General features: G+C 39.4%; 1 protein-coding gene across 4 annotated transcripts in view; it reads left to right on the top strand.

The window, feature by feature from the left end:
- Positions 1–19,986, top strand: part of ITSN1 (intersectin 1) — a 242,715-nt gene that overhangs the window by 92,883 nt on the left and 129,846 nt on the right. For all 4 annotated transcript variants that reach the window (XM_023190769.2, XM_023190761.3, XM_023190748.3 and 1 more), the window contains 3 exons: positions 12,010–12,189; positions 13,672–13,768; positions 17,154–17,254. In XM_023190769.2, the coding sequence (XP_023046537.1) occupies positions 12,010–12,189; positions 13,672–13,768; positions 17,154–17,254 (378 nt within the window). The remainder of the gene's footprint in view (positions 1–12,009; positions 12,190–13,671; positions 13,769–17,153; positions 17,255–19,986) is intronic.

Below are 19,986 nucleotides of genomic sequence, written 5' to 3'. Positions count from 1 at the left end.
TTATTTGATCACAATGATAACCCTAAAAAGTATGCTTAATGTATTAGCCCTGTTATATAAATGAGGGAAGTGAGATTCTCAGAAATTGAACATTTTGCTTAAGGCCATATTTCTAACAAAGAAGGTAAAACCTGTCCAAAACTCCCTTTATATAAAGGCTTTAGGTTTCTTTTTTTTTTTTTTTTTTAAATCTTAGCTCACTGCAACCTCTGCCTCCCAGGTTCAAGCAATTCTCCTGCCTCAGCCTCCTGAGTAGCTGGGACTACAGGCGCCCACCATCACACCTGGCTAATTTTTGTATTTTTAGTAGAGCCAGGGTTTCACCATCTTGCCCAGGCTGGTCTTGAACTCCTGACCCTTGTGATCCACCCTCCTCGGCCTCCCAAAGTCCTGGCTTTACCGCCAGCTGGCTTTAGGTTTTTTAAAATTACCTTCTCCTTGCCTTCATTATCACAAAACTAACTGGGTGACATGGTGTGTCACTCTTCCATGGTCCCTTGTCTGCATGGGTTTTTTGTTTTGAGACAGGGCCTCACTCTGTTGCCCAGACTAGAGTGCAGTGGCACGATCATAGCTCACTGCAGCCCCAACTCCTAGGCTCAAGCGTTCCTCCTGCTTCAGCCTCCTGTGTAGCTAGGACTACAGGCATGCACCACCACACTGAAGTAATTTAAAAATTTTTTTTGTAGATAGAGTCTTGCTCTGTTGCCCAGGCTGGTCTCAAACTCCTAATCTCAAGTTAATCCTCCCATCTTGGCTTCCCAAAATACTGAGATTACAAGATAAGCCATGGCACCCAGCCTCAGATATTTTTTATTGTAGTTGTTCACACACTGTAGAATTAAGGCTCAGACTGGGGTCTGAACAATGATTTTGTTCAACTCCCCTACAGAGAAGAGAGAAAAATGGGTGCAGTGATGCTATGACTTGCCTTAGAACACCCAGAAAATAGAATTTTCGATTCTAGGAAATTCTGTGGGTAGACTTGGTACCTTCTTTCACCAGTGTGCTCTCAGCATAGTTCTTTTGTTCTGGACCCAACTTATACAGGAGGAGTCTATTTTTCTTTTGCTTGGTTTTTGTTTTGGCAGAATACATGGTTTTATTGGATTAAACCAGTGTTCTGTAAGCCCCTACTGTGTGTCCTAGTTGCTGGGAACATGCTGGCCAGCAAGACCTCATGGCTCCTACTGCTGTGGATCTTATTTTCAAATTGTGGGAAGCAAGGAAATAAATACTTTTAGGTGAGAATAAGTGCAATCAGTTCATTAAAACAGGGTAATAGGAGAGAGAAGAGAGAGAGAAACCAGTAGAACAAGATGGCCAGGGAAGAGTTCTTTGAGTAGATGACATTTGGAACTGATGTAGATGATGAGAGCCATGTCAAGACCTAGGGGGGAGGCCTTCCAGGCTAAAGAAACTGCACTGGCAAAGGTCCCGAGGCAAAAACTAGCTTGGGGTTTGGAAGGTGTGCGAGGGGCGTTGTAGCTGAAGCATGGGGAGACCATAAGGAAAAGGAAGCAAGCAACAGATTGTTTAAGCGGAAGAGTGATGTGGTTCATAGACTTATCTGTGTTATCTGAAGACTGGAATGTAGGGGACAAGAGTGGATCCTGGAGATCAGTTAGGAGGCTTTTACCACAGGCAAGAGGCAATGATGATTTATATCTGGTGGTGATAGTCAATGTGGAGGACAGATTAGATTCTTTATAGCCTGTATTTTGGAGAAAAAGTAAAAAGGACTTGTCAGTTGATTGGAAATAAGAAATGAAAAAGGGAGAATTAAGGCTTTTCGCATGAATAACTAGATGGATGGCATAACTGTATACTGAGTTGGGAATATCAGGAAGAGGAATGGTTTTAAAGGAGAAATTAAGAGTTTTGGTGATTTTGAGAGTCCTAGTAGATTTCTGATGTTAAGGAGATGTTAAGGAGACAGGGATGATGACATTTGACTGGAGCGCCGAGGAAGGATCGGTCAGCTCTGGGGCGGTTTGGATATGGAGAGCATGTCTTAGGGGCAAGCTTAGCTATAAGGAGCAGACAGTGTAGACCCAAGCCTTGGTGTGATGTGACATTTAAAGGTCAGGCAAAAGAGAAGAAGCCAGAAACCGAGAGTGACAAAAGTGAAATGGCAGAAGATTGGTGTCCTGCTACCAAGAAAAAGTATTTCAAGAAGGAGGGAGGGCTCCATTGTTTGAGCTGCTTTTGAGAGATCCAGTAAGAGTATGGCAGAACAGTGGTGATTAGATTTGATATGATGAACTTGTGAGTGACCTTGACAGGCAGTTTCAGTAGAGTGATAGGAACAAAATCCTGATTGGAGGCTTGGAAGAGGGGAGAAAATTTCAAGAATTAAGACTTTAGCACAGTAAGAGGTGATGGCAGCCAGAATACGGCTTGTGGTAGTTGTATTTGTTTAGAAAGTCATTCATTCAGAAATGGTAGTCAGTTGTTAAAAGGATGATAGTCTTTTTGCAGTGGCTATTTAAAGCCCAGTAGGCCAGGCATGGTGGCTCACTCCTGTAATCACAGCACTTTGAGAGGCCAAGGCTGGAGGATTGCTTGAGGCTCCTAGTTCAAGACCAGCCTAGGCAACATAGTGAGATCCTATTTTTTTTTTTTTTTATGTAAGTAGATAGATAGGTAGCTAATCAATTTTTCCATTTTACAGAAATTTTGTAAGAGAAGATTTTTAACAAATTTGGAAGCTTAAAAGATGCTTTTACCAGTCTGATGATTAAACAGTATTTTTAAACTTGTCCTTTTCCTCAGTGTCTTTTTGAGGTTAGCGTCCTTTTAGGTTAGGGGTCTGCGGCACAGATGGGGTATGTGTCTTGAAGGTTAACTGGTTGCACAGTATGCTGTCAGGCCTTTTGAAAGTCTGAATGATAGCTCATGAAAACTTTTTAGTTTGTTTCCGTCTGTTTTTAGTTGTTGCTTGAGTAGATTGATATTCTTAAGCAAAAACCAGGATTTGGAGTATAATTCATTATAGTTATCAAAAGAAAAAAACCCAAATTTTTTAAAAGAAAAACACATTAAAAATATAGTTATCAAATAATCTTAGAAAATTTTGGAATTCTAAAACTGACAAGGTAAACCTGATACATATTGCTGTGTGTGGATATGTAAAGTTAATCTGATTCTAAATGAGATGTGTGGTAATGTGCGTGACAGTGTGTATGTGAACTGTAAACCAGTCACCTAGATGACTATAATTAATAAACTTTTACTCAGTAAAGCCCAAGTTAGAATTTATTTCTTCTCTTTGTTGGATTTTCAGTGTCTATAAACATTGTTTTTAAAAATGAAAATAGGCCGGGCGCAGTGGCTCATGCCTGTAATCCCAGCACTGTGGGGGGCCGAGGCAGGTGGATCATGAGGTCAGGAGATGGAGACCATCTTGGCTAACACAGTGAAACCCCGTCTCTACTAAAAATATCAAAAAAATTAGCCAGGCATGGTGGCGGGCATCTGTAGTCCCAGCTACTCGGGAGGCTGAGGCAGGAGAATGGTGTGAACCCGGGAGACAGAGCTTGCAGTGAGCTGAGATCGTGCCACTGCACTCCAGCCTGGGCGACAGAGTGAGACACTGTGTCAAAAAAAAAAAAAAAAAAAAGGGAAATAGTCTGATTTTCTTACTGTATAAGTAATAGATGCTAATTGTGAGACAACAATGCAAAAAGACTTAAAAAGTAAAAATTACTATTAATTCTGTTACCCAGTGATGACCACCGTGCTCAACAACACTACTTTTAAAATCTTTTTTTTTTTTTTTTTTTTTTAAGACGGAGTGTTGCTTTGTCCCCCAGGCTGGAGTGCGGTGGCACCTTCTCGGCTCACTGCAACCTCCGCTTCCCGGGTTCAAGCGATTGTCCTGCCTCAGCCTCCCCGGTAGCTGGGATTACATGCATGTGCCACCATGCCTGGCTAATTTTCGTATTTTTAGTAGAGACGGGGTTTCACCATGTTGGCCAGGCTGGTCTTTAATTCCTGATTTCAAAATCCATCCGCCTCAGCCTCCCAAAGTGCTGGGATTATAGGCGTGAGCCACCGCACCAGGCCCTGTTTTTAAAATTTTACAGAAGCAATACATACTCTTAGTAAAAAGAAATACAAACAGAACAGAATTGTGTACATTTGTAACAGTGCAGGAGGAAGAGGGAAGAATTAGGGTACCTGGTGTACTTGAGACAGGAGAACCCCAAAATAGCTAACAGATATTTGCAAGAAAGTTCAACCAGGCTGAGAGCAGCAATAGAAATGGGAAAGGGTTATGCTGTCTGCAGTACTGAGGACAAAGGATCTGAGAGACTTGCAGCAGTCCAGCCCCTATGAACTCAAAAGACTGGCCCAACAAGCCTTCCTTTTGGGACAGGGCTTCATACTCAGGAAAAACAACTGGGAGTAGAATCAAAATTGAGCAGTACAGGGACATGGATACAAAGGAAAGAGATGGTCCAGACAAAAGTAGGGGAGGAGAACGGAGACTGGAATTCCCAGGAAGCAAGGCTCACATAAAAATGAGCAAGCAAGGTCAAATCCACTGCAGAAAGTGTCAAGCAAGGTCAAATAACACAAAGTTATTATTAGAAAAAAAGAGAATAAAGGGAGAAATAACACCCCTGTGGACAGTGAAAGCACACCAGTAAATCACTACTTCAAAACAAGTTTCAAGAGAATAAGGAAATGATACAAGACTTGAAAGATGAATGTAAATCAGAGTTTTTAAGGCTCAGAAATAAGGTGACAGAAAGACTGAGAAATAAAAGAAAAATTCATTCTAGAAATGAGGATGCAACTCAAAGCAACACAGGGGATACTAGCTGAAGAAAAGTAGAAGTTACAAAGAGGAAAAGAATTTAAATTAAAAGGAAATGAGGCCAGGCGCAATGGCTCACACCTGTAATCCCAGCTCTTTAGGAGGCTGAAGTGGGTGGATCATCTGAGGTCAGGAGTTCAAGACCAGCCTGGCCAACATGGCAAAACCCCATCTCTACTAAAATTACAAAAATCAGCTGGGCATGGTGGCACATGCCTTTAATCCCAGGTACTTGAGAGGCTGAGGCATGAGAATCACTTGAACCCGGGAGGCAGAAGTTGCAGTGAACCAAGATCACATCACTGCACTCCAGCCTTGGGGATAGAGTGAAACTAGATGTCCTAAATAAATAAAAGAAAATGGAAAAGATATAAAAAGAATTTGAGAAACAGTAACACGTATTTGAGACAAAGAAGATTGAATGTATGGGCAGCAGGAGTCCCTGAGGAAGAAAACTAAACCAATGGAATAGAACAAATGATAAAAATGAATTCAAGGCAACTTTCTTAAAATAAGAGATTCTAAACTATATTTAAAAGAGTATCATGTGGCCAAGAATATCAGTCTAAGAAGTCCAACACTAAGATGTATTCTAGTTAAAGGAGAAATCATTTAGACATGTAGGAAAAGAAAGCATATGACTTACAAGGGGGAAAATTAGATTATCTTCAGATTTTTCGACAGCAGTGCTTTCTGCTAGAAGAAAATGGGAGTAACATATTTAGAATTTTCAGGGAAAGAATAAGCCAAGGATTTTGTGTCCAGAAAAACTGACTTTCAAGTAGGAAAAACAGACAAAATGTTACCAATTTATAAGGCCTCAGGGTATATTAACATGAGCCTTTCTTAAGGAATCTATTAGAGAATGTGCTTCAGACAATCAAAATAGCTAGAGCTAGGTCAGCATAAGGACTGGTGGTGAGCACTAAATACATAGTTAGCTGTAGAACTAAGACTGAAGGAGCAAACAATATCGGATGTAATTCCCATGCATTGACAATTGGATACAATGTAACTTTAAGCGGGGCTGGACTGCATGCAAAATAAAATAATTTAATGCTTTCAGAAATTAGTATTAGTATTGTTATTCTGAAACTGTTGTCTGAGATATGTGGTAAAAACAAATGAGTAATTACAGAATAGTCTAATTCTGTCATTTTCTATATCTTTGAAAATCTGTATTCTTGGTGTGGAAGAAAGGAGATACAAATGTGTAGTATCAAATGTAAATAAAAAGCTATAGAGCCTTGGATTTGAATTTTCAAATAGAAAGTATTAATACGAATTCAGAAGGCGTCTCTTGCCACACCCCCCATTCTCTTCATCTATCTATTCATCTATTTGTCTCCTGGTTCTGTTCACTGAAAAGACTAGATACAATCATCTACCCCAGCAGCACTGAGCATCCTTACCGTCCAGATTGTGAACTTGAAATATCATTTCTCAGGCCGGGCGCAGTGGCTCAAGCTTGTAATCCCAGCACTTTGGGAGGCCGAGACGGGCGGATCATGAGGTCAGGAGATCGAGACCATCCTGGCTAACACGGTGAAACCCCGTCTCTACTAAAAATACAAAAAACTAGCCGGGCGAGGTGGCGGGGGCCTGTAGTCCCAGCTACTCCGGAGGCTGAGGCAGGAGAATGGCGTAAACCCGGGAGGCGGAGCTTGCAGTGAGCTGAGATCCGGCCACTGCACTCCAGCCCAGGAGACACAGCAAGACTCCGTCTCAAAAAAAAAAAAAAAAAAAATATCATTTCTCAACAAAAGAAAACAGAGTTTCTTGGAGAAATGGCTGAATCCAGGTCTAGACATGAAATGTGAAGAGCTTGAAGGATGCATCTTGTATTACTGGTCAGCAAGGAAGCTATCAAAGAATAGTAGGAAGATACCAGAAATTCTCAGAAGCCAACCCAAAGAAGCTCACACTGACCAAAGAGAGGACAGTTTTAATTTCAAGAATGATAACGAGCCATGAATTAAAACTCAATAAATATTTGTAAATTTATGACTCAATAATGATTTAATAATGTATTTAACAAGAATAATTTACCTTAAGAAGAGCCTAAGAAACCAGTTCATTACCTTGAAAACAGGTAAAGGGAAGATTGAGGCATTTATTATGCCTTTTCTGCATGAGCTGTATGACTGGATAGCCAACTAGTATATCCTCAGTAGAAGCACCTATTTATAAAAGTATTACAGCTTATAAATGACAAAACATGGTAGAATTAGAACATCACTGTTTTCAACTCCCCATAAATGAATAAATACAGACATTAAGCATCAGTGACTGCCAAGATCACAAAAAGATGACTACATTTTGAGTGCTTCCTGTAGTCTTGCCAAAGAGATCCACCCTCAGCCCGATCCATTCTTTGGATGTAGGTGCCTATTTGCAGGAAATACAGAATATAGAGGGAAATGTTGAACTGCACCATGAGAATGCAGTCAGCAAAATCCAGACTGGGAAACTCCACAGGTCACATGACCTGGGTCTTTCAACAGAAAAGAAAACGAAAAGGATGGAGAGGGGCCTGTGGATTAAAGGAAACCTAAAAAACATTTCTGCAGTGAAATTTCCGACCATGCCTGAGTTGAGATCAGCAAATTCTTCCCTCAAGGGCAGAATTGACAGAATAACCATTTTGGTGCTCTGGAAATTAACCAAAGGTATATAACATCTGAGAATCATTTATGCCTGAAAAGCTGCTGAGCTTCAGATATGAAGCAGAAGTCTGTGGCATTCTTTCCTGGGCATTTCCTATCCCCTAACACTGCAACTTGGTAACGTGGAGGGGCAATTTGTAAATATCAGCAGTCTTAACTACTGTCATTGAAGGGGGCTTACTTGCTTTGGGAGTGGGAAGTCATGCCTGTGCCCAGCAGCTTTGTTAGTGGAAATGGCAATTTTGGCCACAGAAGAGCAGGTATGACCAGCCACTCTATTAGCCTGAACTTGTGGTCATGGCCAGGCCTGACTAGCCCTCAAACTGCATGCACGTGTAGAGAATATGCAGAAAGGTCCTGTGAAATGTTAAAGTTGGGGAAGACTTTAAAATGGTCTGAACTTTGAATACATTTTTTGTGCTGACGGATTGACAGAGAAAGGAAGCCTTACTGACTTGAGGTGTTTGAGCAAAACTTCTGTCCCGTCATTGGCTGACTAATGTGCTAGAAAGATGCAGGTGCAATCCCTAAAAAGCCAGGCTTCAAGATAAAAACGAATTTTTAAAAAACCCACTGAGCAGATCCATCAGGGGCTGCACCACAAGGGAGGATAGATTTTTCTGAATTAGCCTATGCCGGTTACTAAACAAAGATAGAAACAACAACCTTCAGGGGGAAAATCAGAGCCAGAGTAGCTACAATATATTATCTGAATGTCCATTTTCACCTAAATTTGAGACATGAAAAAATAACAGGGAAGTATTGTCTCACCCTCAAGAAAAGAAGCAGTCAGTAGGAACTATCTCTGATCCAGCTGTTGGATTCATTTAGCAGACAAAGGCTTCAAAACAGCAATTATGCTCAAAGAACTGAAGAACTAAAGGAAAGCATGGAAATGAATCAACAAACAGACACTCTCCAAAAAGCAATAGAAATTGCAAAAGAGAGGAAAATTGAAATTCTAGAAAAGTATGACAACTGACGTGAAAAGTTCAATAACCAGCCCGCCACAGTGGCTCACACCTGTGATCCCAGCACTTTGGGAGGCCGAGGCTGGTGGATCGCGTGAGGGAGAGAGTTCGAGACCCACCTGGCCAACATGAGGAAACCCTGTCTCTGCTGAAAATACAAAAAATTAGCTGGACGTGGTGGCTCCCAGCTACTTGGGAGGCTGAAGCAGGAGAATCCCTTGAAGCCAGGAGGCAGAGGTTACAGTGAAATGAGATTGTGCCATTATACTCCATTATACTTCAGCCTGGGCAACGAAAGTGAATCTCCGTCACAAATAGGAAAAACTAAGGGCGTGGTGGCTCACGGCTGTAATCCCAGTTCTTTGGGAGGCCCAGGTGGTGGATCACCTGAGGTTAAAAGTTGGAGGCAAGCCTGGCCAACATGACGAAACCCCGTCTCTACTAAAAATGCAAAAATTAGCTGGGCGTGGTGACAGATGCCTGTAATCCCAGCTACTCGGGAGCCTGAGGCAGGAGAATCACTTGAACCCAGGAGGCTGTAGTGAGCCAAGATCACGCCACTGTGCTCCAGCCTGGGCAACAGAGTGAGGCCTTGTCTCAAAACAAAAACAAAACCTGAAAAGTTCAGCAACTAAAATGAAAAATTTACCACAGGATCTCAATAGCAGATTCGGTGTAGCAGAAGACAGAGTCAGTGAAGTTGAAGATTAATCAATAGAAATTATTCAGTCTGAAGAATATGGAACAAAAAGATTGAAGAAAAAAAAAGTTTCAGAGACTTACGGAACAAGACCAAGTTTACCAATATGTGTGTCATGGGAGTCTTAGAAGGAGGATCATGACAGAAAGGTACAGAAAAAATATTTGAAGAATAAAAGCCAAACACTTGCCACATTTGGTGAAAAGCAACAGTCTACACAATCAAAAGTTCAGCACACCTCAAGTAGGGTAAATACAAAGAGATCTACACCCAGACACATCATAGTTAAACTACAAAAGCCAAACACAGATAAAACCTTGAAAGCAGTAAGAGAAATTCATCATAGATAGGGGAGCATAGATACAAATAACTGCAAACTTGTAATTGAAAACAATGGAGGTTAGAAGACAGTGGAATTTTCAAAATGCTGCAAGAGAAAATTCAACCCAAAATTCTATGTTCAGCAAAACTATCATTTAAAAATGTAGGTGAAATAATGACCTTTTCAAATAAACAAAAACTGAGAGAATTCATTACTAGTAGACCTACCTTAGAAGGAATACTGAAGGAAGACTTTCAGGATGAAATGAAATGACAAAAGGTGGTAACTGTAATATATGGGAAGAAATGAAGAGCATCAAAAATGATAAATATGTAGGTTAATTTTAAAGACCATATAAATCTATTTTTCTTCTTTTCTCTCAAGTTTAAAAGATATAAGATTGTATAAAGTAATAATTATAACTCATTGGGCTTGTAACATATAAGATTATAATGTATGTGACAGTAATAACACAGAAGAAAAGAAAGGGAATTGAGCTATATTTGTGTAAAGTTTCTATATTCTACCATTAGAAGTTGAGTATGATAAATTAATTTGGAGATTTTAATCCCTACAACAAGCACATAGAAAATTACTTTTGGATGGATACAGTGGCTCACCCCTGTAGTCTCAGCACTGTGAGAGGCTTGAGGCCAGGAGTTTGAGACCAGACTGAGTATCATGGCATGACCCTGTATCTACAAAAAATAAAAAATGAGCTGCATTTGGTGGTGCGTTCTGTAGTCCCAGCTACTTGGGAAGCTGAGGCAAAAGAATCCCTTGTGCCCAGGAGTTTAAGGTTACAGTGAGCTATGATCACATGACTGTACTTCAGCCTGGGTGAGAGTGAGACCTTATCTCTAATAATAAAAGAAAAAAAAATTAATGTTTTAATTACTATTATTATGTAATAATACTCTTTTCAGTTAGCTTTCTCAGGTTGAAAAGAAAATTTACTTTTAAAAAATAGTAAAAGTCAGACATGGTGACTCATGCCGGTAATTTCAGCACTTTGAGAGGCTGAGACAGGATGATCACTTGAGCCCAGAAGTTCGAGACCAGCTCAGGCAATGTAGTAAGACCTCATGTCTACTGCTCCCCACCAAAAAAAAAAAAATGTGTGAAACTGGGTGTAGGGATGCACACCTGTGGTTCCAGCAAGTTGGGAGGCTGAGCTGGGACAATCACTTGGGCCCAGAAGGTGAAGGCTACAGTGAGCTATGATCATGCCATTTCATGCTAGCCTGGGCAACAGAGCGAGATCTTGTCTCAAACAAACAAAAATATTTTTAAAAAATCAGTAGGGGGCATTTAAACACTAAAATTTATTTACTCAACATGAGAGAAGGTATTAAGCTCAACATGAGAGAAGGTATTAAGAGAGAAATACAAAAGAAGGGAAGCTTTTTACCCCCCTTTTTTTTTTTGAGACAAGGATCTCACTGTGTTGCCCAGGCTGGAGTACTGTGGTGTGATTGTGGCTCACTCTAGCCTCAGCCTGTTCGGCATAAGTGATCCTCCCAACTCAGCCTTCCATATAGCTAGGACTACAGGCGGGTACCACCATGCCTGGCTAATTTTTAAAATTTTTTGTAGAGATGGAATTTTGCTATATTGCCCAGTCTGGTTTTGGACTGCTGCCCTCAGGAGATCCTCCTGCCTTGGCCTTCCAAAGTAGTGAGGTTACAGGTATAAGCCACTGTGCCCAGATGGAAACATTTATTTTTGTTTTATCGTTTCTTCTTTATTGGTTAGAATATTTTTATATAAAGATGCTTCCAGGGCCAGGCGCAGTGGCTCATGCCTGTAATCCCGGCACTTTGGGAGGCCAAGGAGGGTGGATAACCTGAGGTCAGGAGTTTGAGACCATCCTGGCCAACCCCATCTCTACTAAAAATATAAAAATACCCGGGCGTGATGGTGGGCACCTGTAATCCAGCTATTTGGGAGACTGAAGCAGGAGAATCACTTGAGCTCAGGAGGTGGAGGTTGCAGTGAGCCAAGATCACGCCACTGCACTCCAGCCTAGGTGACAGAGTGAGACTCCATCTCAAATAAATAAATAAAGATGCTTTCCCCATCAAATATCTGGTTTCCCTGAGGTATAATAAACATAGGAAAGGTAGTAAATAAAAGTAAAACTACCTTTTATTTACTAGTTTTCAAAGTAGTAAATTGATTGCCTTAGCATCCTCCTTTTTTGACCAGTTAGGATTTTGTTTATTTTTAAATATAATTTTGAACTCATGGATTTAACTATATTTGAACCTTTAAGTCCACTGCAGTTATTATACTTTTTGATTCTCATCTTGTTTGATCTGTCTTCAGGTTGAGTCTTGAGTCCTTTTGATGTGATCCTTGACATAATTTTTGTTACTCTTTAAAATGATTAACTTGAAGCCCTATTTTAATTGGAATGTATTACAGCTGGAAAGCGATTTTCTTTAAGCAGTACTGGGTTAATTATTATTCAGTGTTGAAATGTGATTGGATGTGAACTGTGCTGGGCTTTTTTTTCTTCATAGGTATGGGAGGTATCGCCAGCATGCCACCACTTACAGCTGTTGCTCCAGTGCCAATGGGATCCATTCCAGTTGTTGGAATGTCTCCACCCCTAGTATCTTCTGTTGCCACAGCAGCTGTGCCCCCCCTGGCTAACGGGGCTCCCCCTGTTATACAACCTCTGCCTGCATTTGCTCATCCTGGTATGTGACTTGCTGAAACCATAGGCTGAATTTTCACTACTGGTATTTTGCTGTTCATTATTAAAATCTTTTTACTTTCTAATTATATTTAAATGATATTTTAGTCCAGAGGAAAATATCTTTATTTTTTTCACTTAATTTCACATTTTTTTCCACTGTATTAAATGGGATATGCTAGTGTGGAGAGAGTGAAAGAGAATTACAGGTTTCTGCGTACCACTGTGGGCAAAGGTGAGCTTAGTAGTGAAAGCCACAAATGTAATTTTCTTTCAAGGGCTGAGAAGAGCAGTCGAAGTTGATCTGTATTTGAACATTTTCTATTTTTATATATCAGTTACTACTTTCCTTTTGCTACTATGAATTGCTAATAAGCAAGCCAATCCCCTAGGAATAGAATTATGTTGGGGATGGTGGTAAAGAATAAAAAAGAACAGTTTATGCTATTTCATGATATTACATGCCTGCTTAATTGAAGGAAAGGATTTAAAAGTTTCTGGTTTAATTCCACTTTGAGACTTTATTAAGTCTTTAGTTAAAATAAAGTATAAAACTGTAGATGTAGATAGCCTTGGTCTAACATCTTAATGAATTCATATCAATATGGAAAGTATTATTTTTAAAGTACTTTGACTACATCTAAGTAAATTCAATATTGATGACATGGGTTTTAGCATCATACTTGAAACGTTTCTGTGCCTGTGGCCCCCTGAATTTGTTATATATGTCAGGATATATCTTTAAGTTATGGCCAAATAAACTAAATGTACCTCCTTTTTTTAGATTTTTTTCTTGTCACATGTAGTTCATCTTGCATATATGACCATGACTGTGGGCATGATGGTAGCCCAGAAAGTGTGTGCAGTTGTTTTTCCAGGAGTATAAGCAAATCCACACACTCAGAGTCTTCTATTCTTTTGTGGCTAATGGCAAAAGTTACAAGCCATTTGCCATCAGGCAAGGGTGAGGGAATGTGGCTGAGACGTAGAGTGTTTTTTTTTTTCTGACCCACAACTAACCAACCCCGGTGATAATCAGACACAAAAGCTGACCTTCCCTAGCATCACATGTTATCTGGCCAAGACTACAGTTTGTGACTTCTTGGCTCTTACGTCTGGAACTAATACTTCAGCTCCTTCAGTGCAGGGAAGAAAATACCATTTGATATATTTAAGCTGTTACCTCTTTAACTATTGGAATAGGTCCTATAAAATGTGATACTAAATGTTTAATGAAGAATAAAATTTTATGGAAATCAGCATTACTACATAGTAAGGTGATTTTCAGTAGAACAAGTAAATCTAGAAACCTTTTTGGCAGGAGGACAGAGAGTAAGGAAGGAAAAGCTCTTTTTGGTCTAGGCTGGCAAGAAAGGGGGAATTATTTCTGCCTCAGATTTCGTTGACTATGCATTTTAATTTTTGTAAATTGGGGAAAGTTTCTTATCTTTGCAGAATTAAAATTATTCAACATTTATTTTTACAGCCGCTACATTGCCAAAGAGTTCTTCCTTTAGTAGATCTGGTCCAGGGTCACAACTAAACACTAAGTTACAAAAGGCACAGTCATTTGATGTGGCCAGGTAAGTTTGCTTGTTTTTAAATGGGAAGTGTGGTTAAAGCCGTTACCTGATTAAAGTATAAATTTGACCATGAATCATCTATATTCTTTTTGTTGTTGTCATCTTCTTTTTTGCAGGCTTTTGTAGAGTGCTAATAATAATTTTCTTAATTTCTGGATAGTGTCACTAGTTTTTATCATTAATTTGTTGTGGAGATGACAGAAATCAAGGATGTAACATTTCCTTAAAGGCTTTGTGTATTTTTTTTTTTTTTAAAGAGGATAAATGGATAGTAAAAAAATGTTTAAAAACAGTAAGATAAAATTCTGGGTATAAGGGAAAAAAGCACATGAACTATTTTATGTGTTTATGATTTACCAATTTATGTATAAAATTTTTATATGAAGATTGGAGTTATAGTTGGCCTTATTTTTAATTCTATCTCAGATAATCTTATGGAGTTTATATGGGTAGTTAGTAAGATCCTATTAAAGACCATTTATTATGAAATAAATTATCCAGATTGTGGACAATTCACATTAATCAAATGTGTGGCTCAATTATTGCTTATGTTTTGGTCAACCTTGGTTTCAATTATTACCTTTCATATTTTTATTTTATTTCACTCATATGTTTTACCCTTGCATACTGCTACACTAAGATGAGAAATTAAGTCTCTTTTAAGCCATCTCAAAACTTGGCCGGGTGTGATGGCTCACGCCTGTAATCCCAGCACTCTGAGAGGCTGAGGCAGGAGGATCGCTTGAGCCCATGAGTGTGAGACCAGCTTGAGCAGCATGGGGAGACCTTGTTAATACAAACATTTTAAAATTAGATGGGAGGATGGCTGGAGCCAGGAAGATTGACGCTGCAGTAAGCTGTGATCGTGCCACTGCACTCTTGCCTGGGTGACGGTGTAGCAAGACCCTAACCCTGCCTTAAAAAAAAAAAAAAAAGCCTTTGGAAGTCATCCTGTCTTGTGTCATCCTCACTGGAAATTGTTAAGTGAATCAAGTCATTTTCCCACTTTCAAGAGAAAAGCATGTTGAATATAATTCAGTGATGCCTTCATTACTTTTAAAAATGATTTAAAGAAAATCCATAAACTGAAAAGCACTGTGCCAAAAGCTTTATATACATTAACTCATTCTTCCCCATGAGATGATTCTGTTACTGTCTGTTATAGATGAGGGACAAGCTCAGAGACATTATATAACTCGTTCAACAGAACATAACTCAGAAGTGACAGAGCTGAGTCAAACTGAGTTATGTCTGATTTTAAGGCGTGTGTTCTTAACTATGCAAGTTTTCTCCAAAAAACTTCATTTAATTGTAGGATACAGGTATTTATTTGTGTTCCATTTAATTGAGGTTTTACTCTTAAGGTGCTTGGATATGTACTGGGCATCTACTTTGCCAGGCGGTACATCATTAATCCTATTCAACCCCACAACTACTTACGCAGGAGATGTCTCAAGATCATGAATGAGGAAGCACACCCAGAGAAGCTCTAGTCCTCACCCATAGTTTACAGCTTAGTGCATGGTGGACCTGAGATTTAAACCTGCATCATCTTATACTAAGTTCCTTTTTAAAAAAAAATTCTCCTGGGCTAGGCGCAGTGGCTCACGCCTGTAATCCCAGCACTTTGGGAGGCTGAGGTGGGCAGATCATGAGGTCAGGAGTTTGAAACCAGCCTGGCCAACATGGTGAAACCCCATCTCTACTAAAAATACAAAAATTAGCTGGGTGTGGTGGTGGGCGCCTGTAATCCCAGCTACTTGGGAGGCTGAGGCAGGAGAATTGCTTGAACCCAGGAGGTGGAGGTTGCAGTGAGCCGAGATCATGGCATTGCACTCCATGCTGGGCGACACGGCTAGATTCTTTCTTAAAAAAAAAAAAATTATCCTTTACCATGCTGAAGTTTTGAGTTTATTATGACTTTGTAGAAGCGATTTTGAAACCTACCTTATTGATTTGTGAAATTAGAATGAATAAACTATCAGTATTAGCAAACATTAGTGCTATTAAAACAACTTTTTTAAAATATTAGTTGTCACCTTGTTAATAACTTAAATTTCTAGCCAGTTTTTGCAATGCAGTATTGAACTTTCGGGTACATCTTAATGAGTTTTTAGTCTATTTAAATTCTCAGGAATTTGGCAGAAAACTCTGATGTGATAAGTGTAATCTGGGACAACTTCTGTGTGTAACACCCAACATTCCTGGCATGTAGGAACTAGATAGTTAGCTTCTTGACAAATAGGCAGGAGTTGGAATCAGCAAAATACTAGTTAGTTTAACATGAGAAAGTTGATGCTGAAGTACCTACAGCAGAGTAGATCGTGGTAAGTGTTTTTTATTAAGAAATTCATAAAAATTGAAAAAGGTGAATTCATGTAAGTACTTCTCCAGTGTTTGGGAGCTATTTCCTATACTTGAACTGTGTATAATAGGTATAAATGCATAGGTAACACATGGAAATGATGATTTAAAAGTTCAGTATTCAGTAAGATTTTGCTTTTACATGTTTGAAATAGATTTCTTTGTTGAAATGAAATTGCAAACAGAGCATTCCTGTCCTTGAAGGGGAATGCCATTTTTACTGTCTGAGCTCAGCCATTGGGTTTGATTTAGATGTTGAAGCTTAACAGGCCATTGGTACCAGTGTGATATTTGTGTGGACAGTGGCATCTGAGGGACTAATCACTAAGGAAGTGTAGACCCAGCCGAACTACTGGCAGGTGTGTCCTTGGGCCAGGTCAAGATTGTGGCAAGTTGTCAAGGAGAGATCAGTATTGGATTGTAGTCAAGGAAGTGAAGCTGTCTCCATTCCCACTCTGCTTATATGTCATGACCCTGGAAATGTTCTGTTCTCTGTCTCTGGGAAACTGTCCAATGGGTCTGGATTTAAACTTACAGAATGGAGTAATTTCACTTCATTAAGAAATGGGTGCTGTATATTCGTGTATAGAAAGTAAAACACTTTTGGAGAATTAGTACCTTTAAAGGCAGTTACTGGTTTGCTTTTAGCATTGCTTTTTAACCAAAAATGAAGTGTTTTCGAAATTAGAATAGCCTGGATATTATTGTATTACCTCAGTTACAAGAGGTTTTTCATACTTTTGTAGAACCTTTAAATTATTAAATTATCTATACAACTTGAAACAACCACTCGGTCTATTGTGTTTATCCATGATTCTGGAAAAATAATTATTTTGAGGGAAATGTTTATGATCTTAAAAATGGGAAATACCTATGGCAGAAAAAAATAGTGATAATAAAATGAATAAAATATGAAAGTTAGATATGATTATCTAGAGAAGTTCTTAGTTTACTGTCATTGAGGAACTTTACCAGGCTGTTCCTTATGGATAATCCTCTTTCCTGTTTCTTTTCCCCACAGTGTCCCACCAGTGGCAGAATGGGCTGTTCCTCAGTCATCAAGACTGAAATACAGGCAGTTATTCAATAGTCATGACAAAACTATGAGTGGACACTTAACAGGTATTTACAAATAAAAATTAGTGAAATATGATCTTTGTTTTCAACGCAAACTTTCTCTAGATATTGGGTCATGGATATTTTCCAAATGTCTGTGTGCTTATTTCTTAGCCGTGTTTTCATTGTCTCTGTCATCTCGTGTTCTTATCCACTGATAACTCTTTATGTAGTTATATCATTCTCTCACGCCCCATTGCTTCGTGGTAAAATGGAACATAGACCAGGGATACTCCTGTACACTGCAAACCACTGATATGCAAATCAAGGCACTAGCAAAGAAACACTTCTTTGAACAAAAACTAGCTTCAGCTTCTGAAGTCCAGCTTTGAACTTGATGAACTTGCAGCTGTCTGTTCACTAGGTTAGAGTTGGAGGCAGCAGGCAGGGTGAAAGCAGGGAGTTGGGAACATGGCTCTGTCACTGCCCAGATAGGGCTCACCACTTTGGATATTTCTTAGTCTATTAATATAAAAGGCCAGAGTTAACTTAGGTGATCTCAATGGATTTTTTTTAAAAGAAGAATGATTCTGTTATCTACATCAGAAGGATAGACAGGAATTTTAACATACTGTTCAAAATTTTTCTCATGAAGGGTTAAATACTTATTAGGAAGTTGTAAAGAAGGCTGGACGCCGTGGCTCATGCCTGTAATCCCAGTCTCAGCACTTTGGGAGGCCGAGGCAAGTGGATCACCTGAGGTCAGGAGTTTGAGACCAGCCTGGCCAACATGGTCTCTACTAAAAATACAAAAATTAGCTGGGCGTAGTGGTGGACACCTCTAATCCCAGCTACTGAGACAGGACGCTTGCTTGAACCCGGGAGGCAGAGGTTGCCGTGACCCAAGATCGCGCCCCTGCACTCCCTCCTTATCCATAAGGAACAGCCTGGTAAAGTTCCTCAATGATAGTAAACTAAGAACTTCTCTAGATAATCATATCTAACTTTCATATTTTATTCATTTTATTATCACTTTTTTTTTTTTTTTTTTTTTTTGCCATGGGTATTTCCCATTTTTAAGATCATAAACATTTCCCTCAAAATAATTATTTTTCCAGAATCATGGATAAACACAATAGACCGAGTGGCTGTTTCAAGTTGTGTATATAATTTAATAATTTAAAATTAGCCCAGCTAATTTTATATTTTTAGTAGAAACACGGTTTCACCATGTTGCTCAGGCAGGTCTCAAACTTCTGACCTCAGGTGATTACCCACCTCAGCCCCCCAAAGTGGTGGTACATGTCTGTAATCCCAGCTACTTGGGAGGCTGAGGCAGGAGACTCACTTGAACCCAGGAGGTGGAGATTGCAGTGGGCTGAGATCGCACCATTGCACTCCGGGCTGGACAACAAGAGTGAAGCTCCAACTCAAAAAAAAAAAAAGCAGAGCCTGCATAAGCTAGGCTGGGATTATGGGCATGAGCCACCGCACCCAGCCCACTGAAGATATATTTAATAGCATATTTTTAAGTACTGTTTTACATGGTTGTTTGACACCAGTGCTCCATACAATCCCAGAACTACATTGCCAATTAATCCAAAAATATTTCTTGAAAACGTTGTTGGTGTTTGCTGTCAGTTGATTAAAATAGTATTCAATTGAGACATTGATTGAGAAATTCTCTCTTTCTTGGTAGGATTTGTGTTTTATGAATGAAATGCAGTATCTACATTCCAAATATAATGACCCAGGCACTTGAACGTTTAGAACTTTTAAATATCTGAGGCAGAAAGTAAAATTTGAAATATACTGGAAAGAAGGCAGATTTTGATATTATTTATCTGCATACTTATTGCTACTTTGATCCAGCAAGAATTTAAGGTGGGAATTTTACTTTTGAACCAGACCTTTGTATAGTCATGTCAAGTAGAATAATTTATTACAGTAAATTTTAAAATGAGAATAAACAATAGAAATTTAATTTGTTTAAAATTTTTCTTTAGAGGTGGGATCTTGCTTTGTTGTCCAGGCTGATTTTGAACTCCTGACCTCAAGCAGTCCTACCACCTTGTCCTCCCAAAGTGCTGGGATTATAGGCGCCCAGGCTGGAGTACAGTGACATGATCACAGTTCACTGCTGCCTTGATTTCCCAGGCTCAGGGGATCCTCCCACCTCAGCCCCCCAGTAGCTGGGACTTCAGGCATGCGCCACCATGCCCAGCTAATTTTTTGTATTTTTTGTAGAAACTGGGTTTTGCCATGTTCCCCAGGCTAGTCTCAAACTCCTGAGCTTAAGCGATCTGCCTATCTCTGCCTCCCAAAGTGGTGGGATTATAGGCGTGAGCCACAGTGCCTGACTTTAGCAGTGGCGCTATTTACCCCACTGATTACCTGAGTTGATTTAGCCAATACGTCCTGTTGGACACCATGTTCTTCCTTCACGGCTTGATGTGTATACTGTTACATGCCCTTAAAAGAGACAGCCTTATAAAATAGAGAGGGATCATTCTTTAATTAAGGTTATGTAAGAAGCTCTAGAACTCTGGTATTCCTGTTACTACTAGCCCCTCTTCTCAAAGAGGTATTTTATTGTTGCATTCTGAAACAATGAATATACTATTTGGTAATTCATCTGTTAATCAGAAAAGCTAAAGTCTTAGTCATTATTTCAAATAAAGCTCATTTCATGTAGTTACTCTCTCCTTTCTAGCCATACTTCCCTGCCCAAACATGGATGCCAGAAGTGGGGTTTGTGTGCTTGGGATTTCTGGTTTTATTCCTATATTTCCTTATAA

The sequence above is a fragment of the Piliocolobus tephrosceles genome, chromosome 19, assembly GCF_002776525.5.
Source record: "Piliocolobus tephrosceles isolate RC106 chromosome 19, ASM277652v3, whole genome shotgun sequence".
In the NCBI taxonomy this organism is placed as follows: Eukaryota; Metazoa; Chordata; class Mammalia; order Primates; family Cercopithecidae; genus Piliocolobus; species Piliocolobus tephrosceles.
Note: the sequence above shows the minus strand (reverse complement) of the source record. Positions and strands in the feature narration are given on the sequence as shown.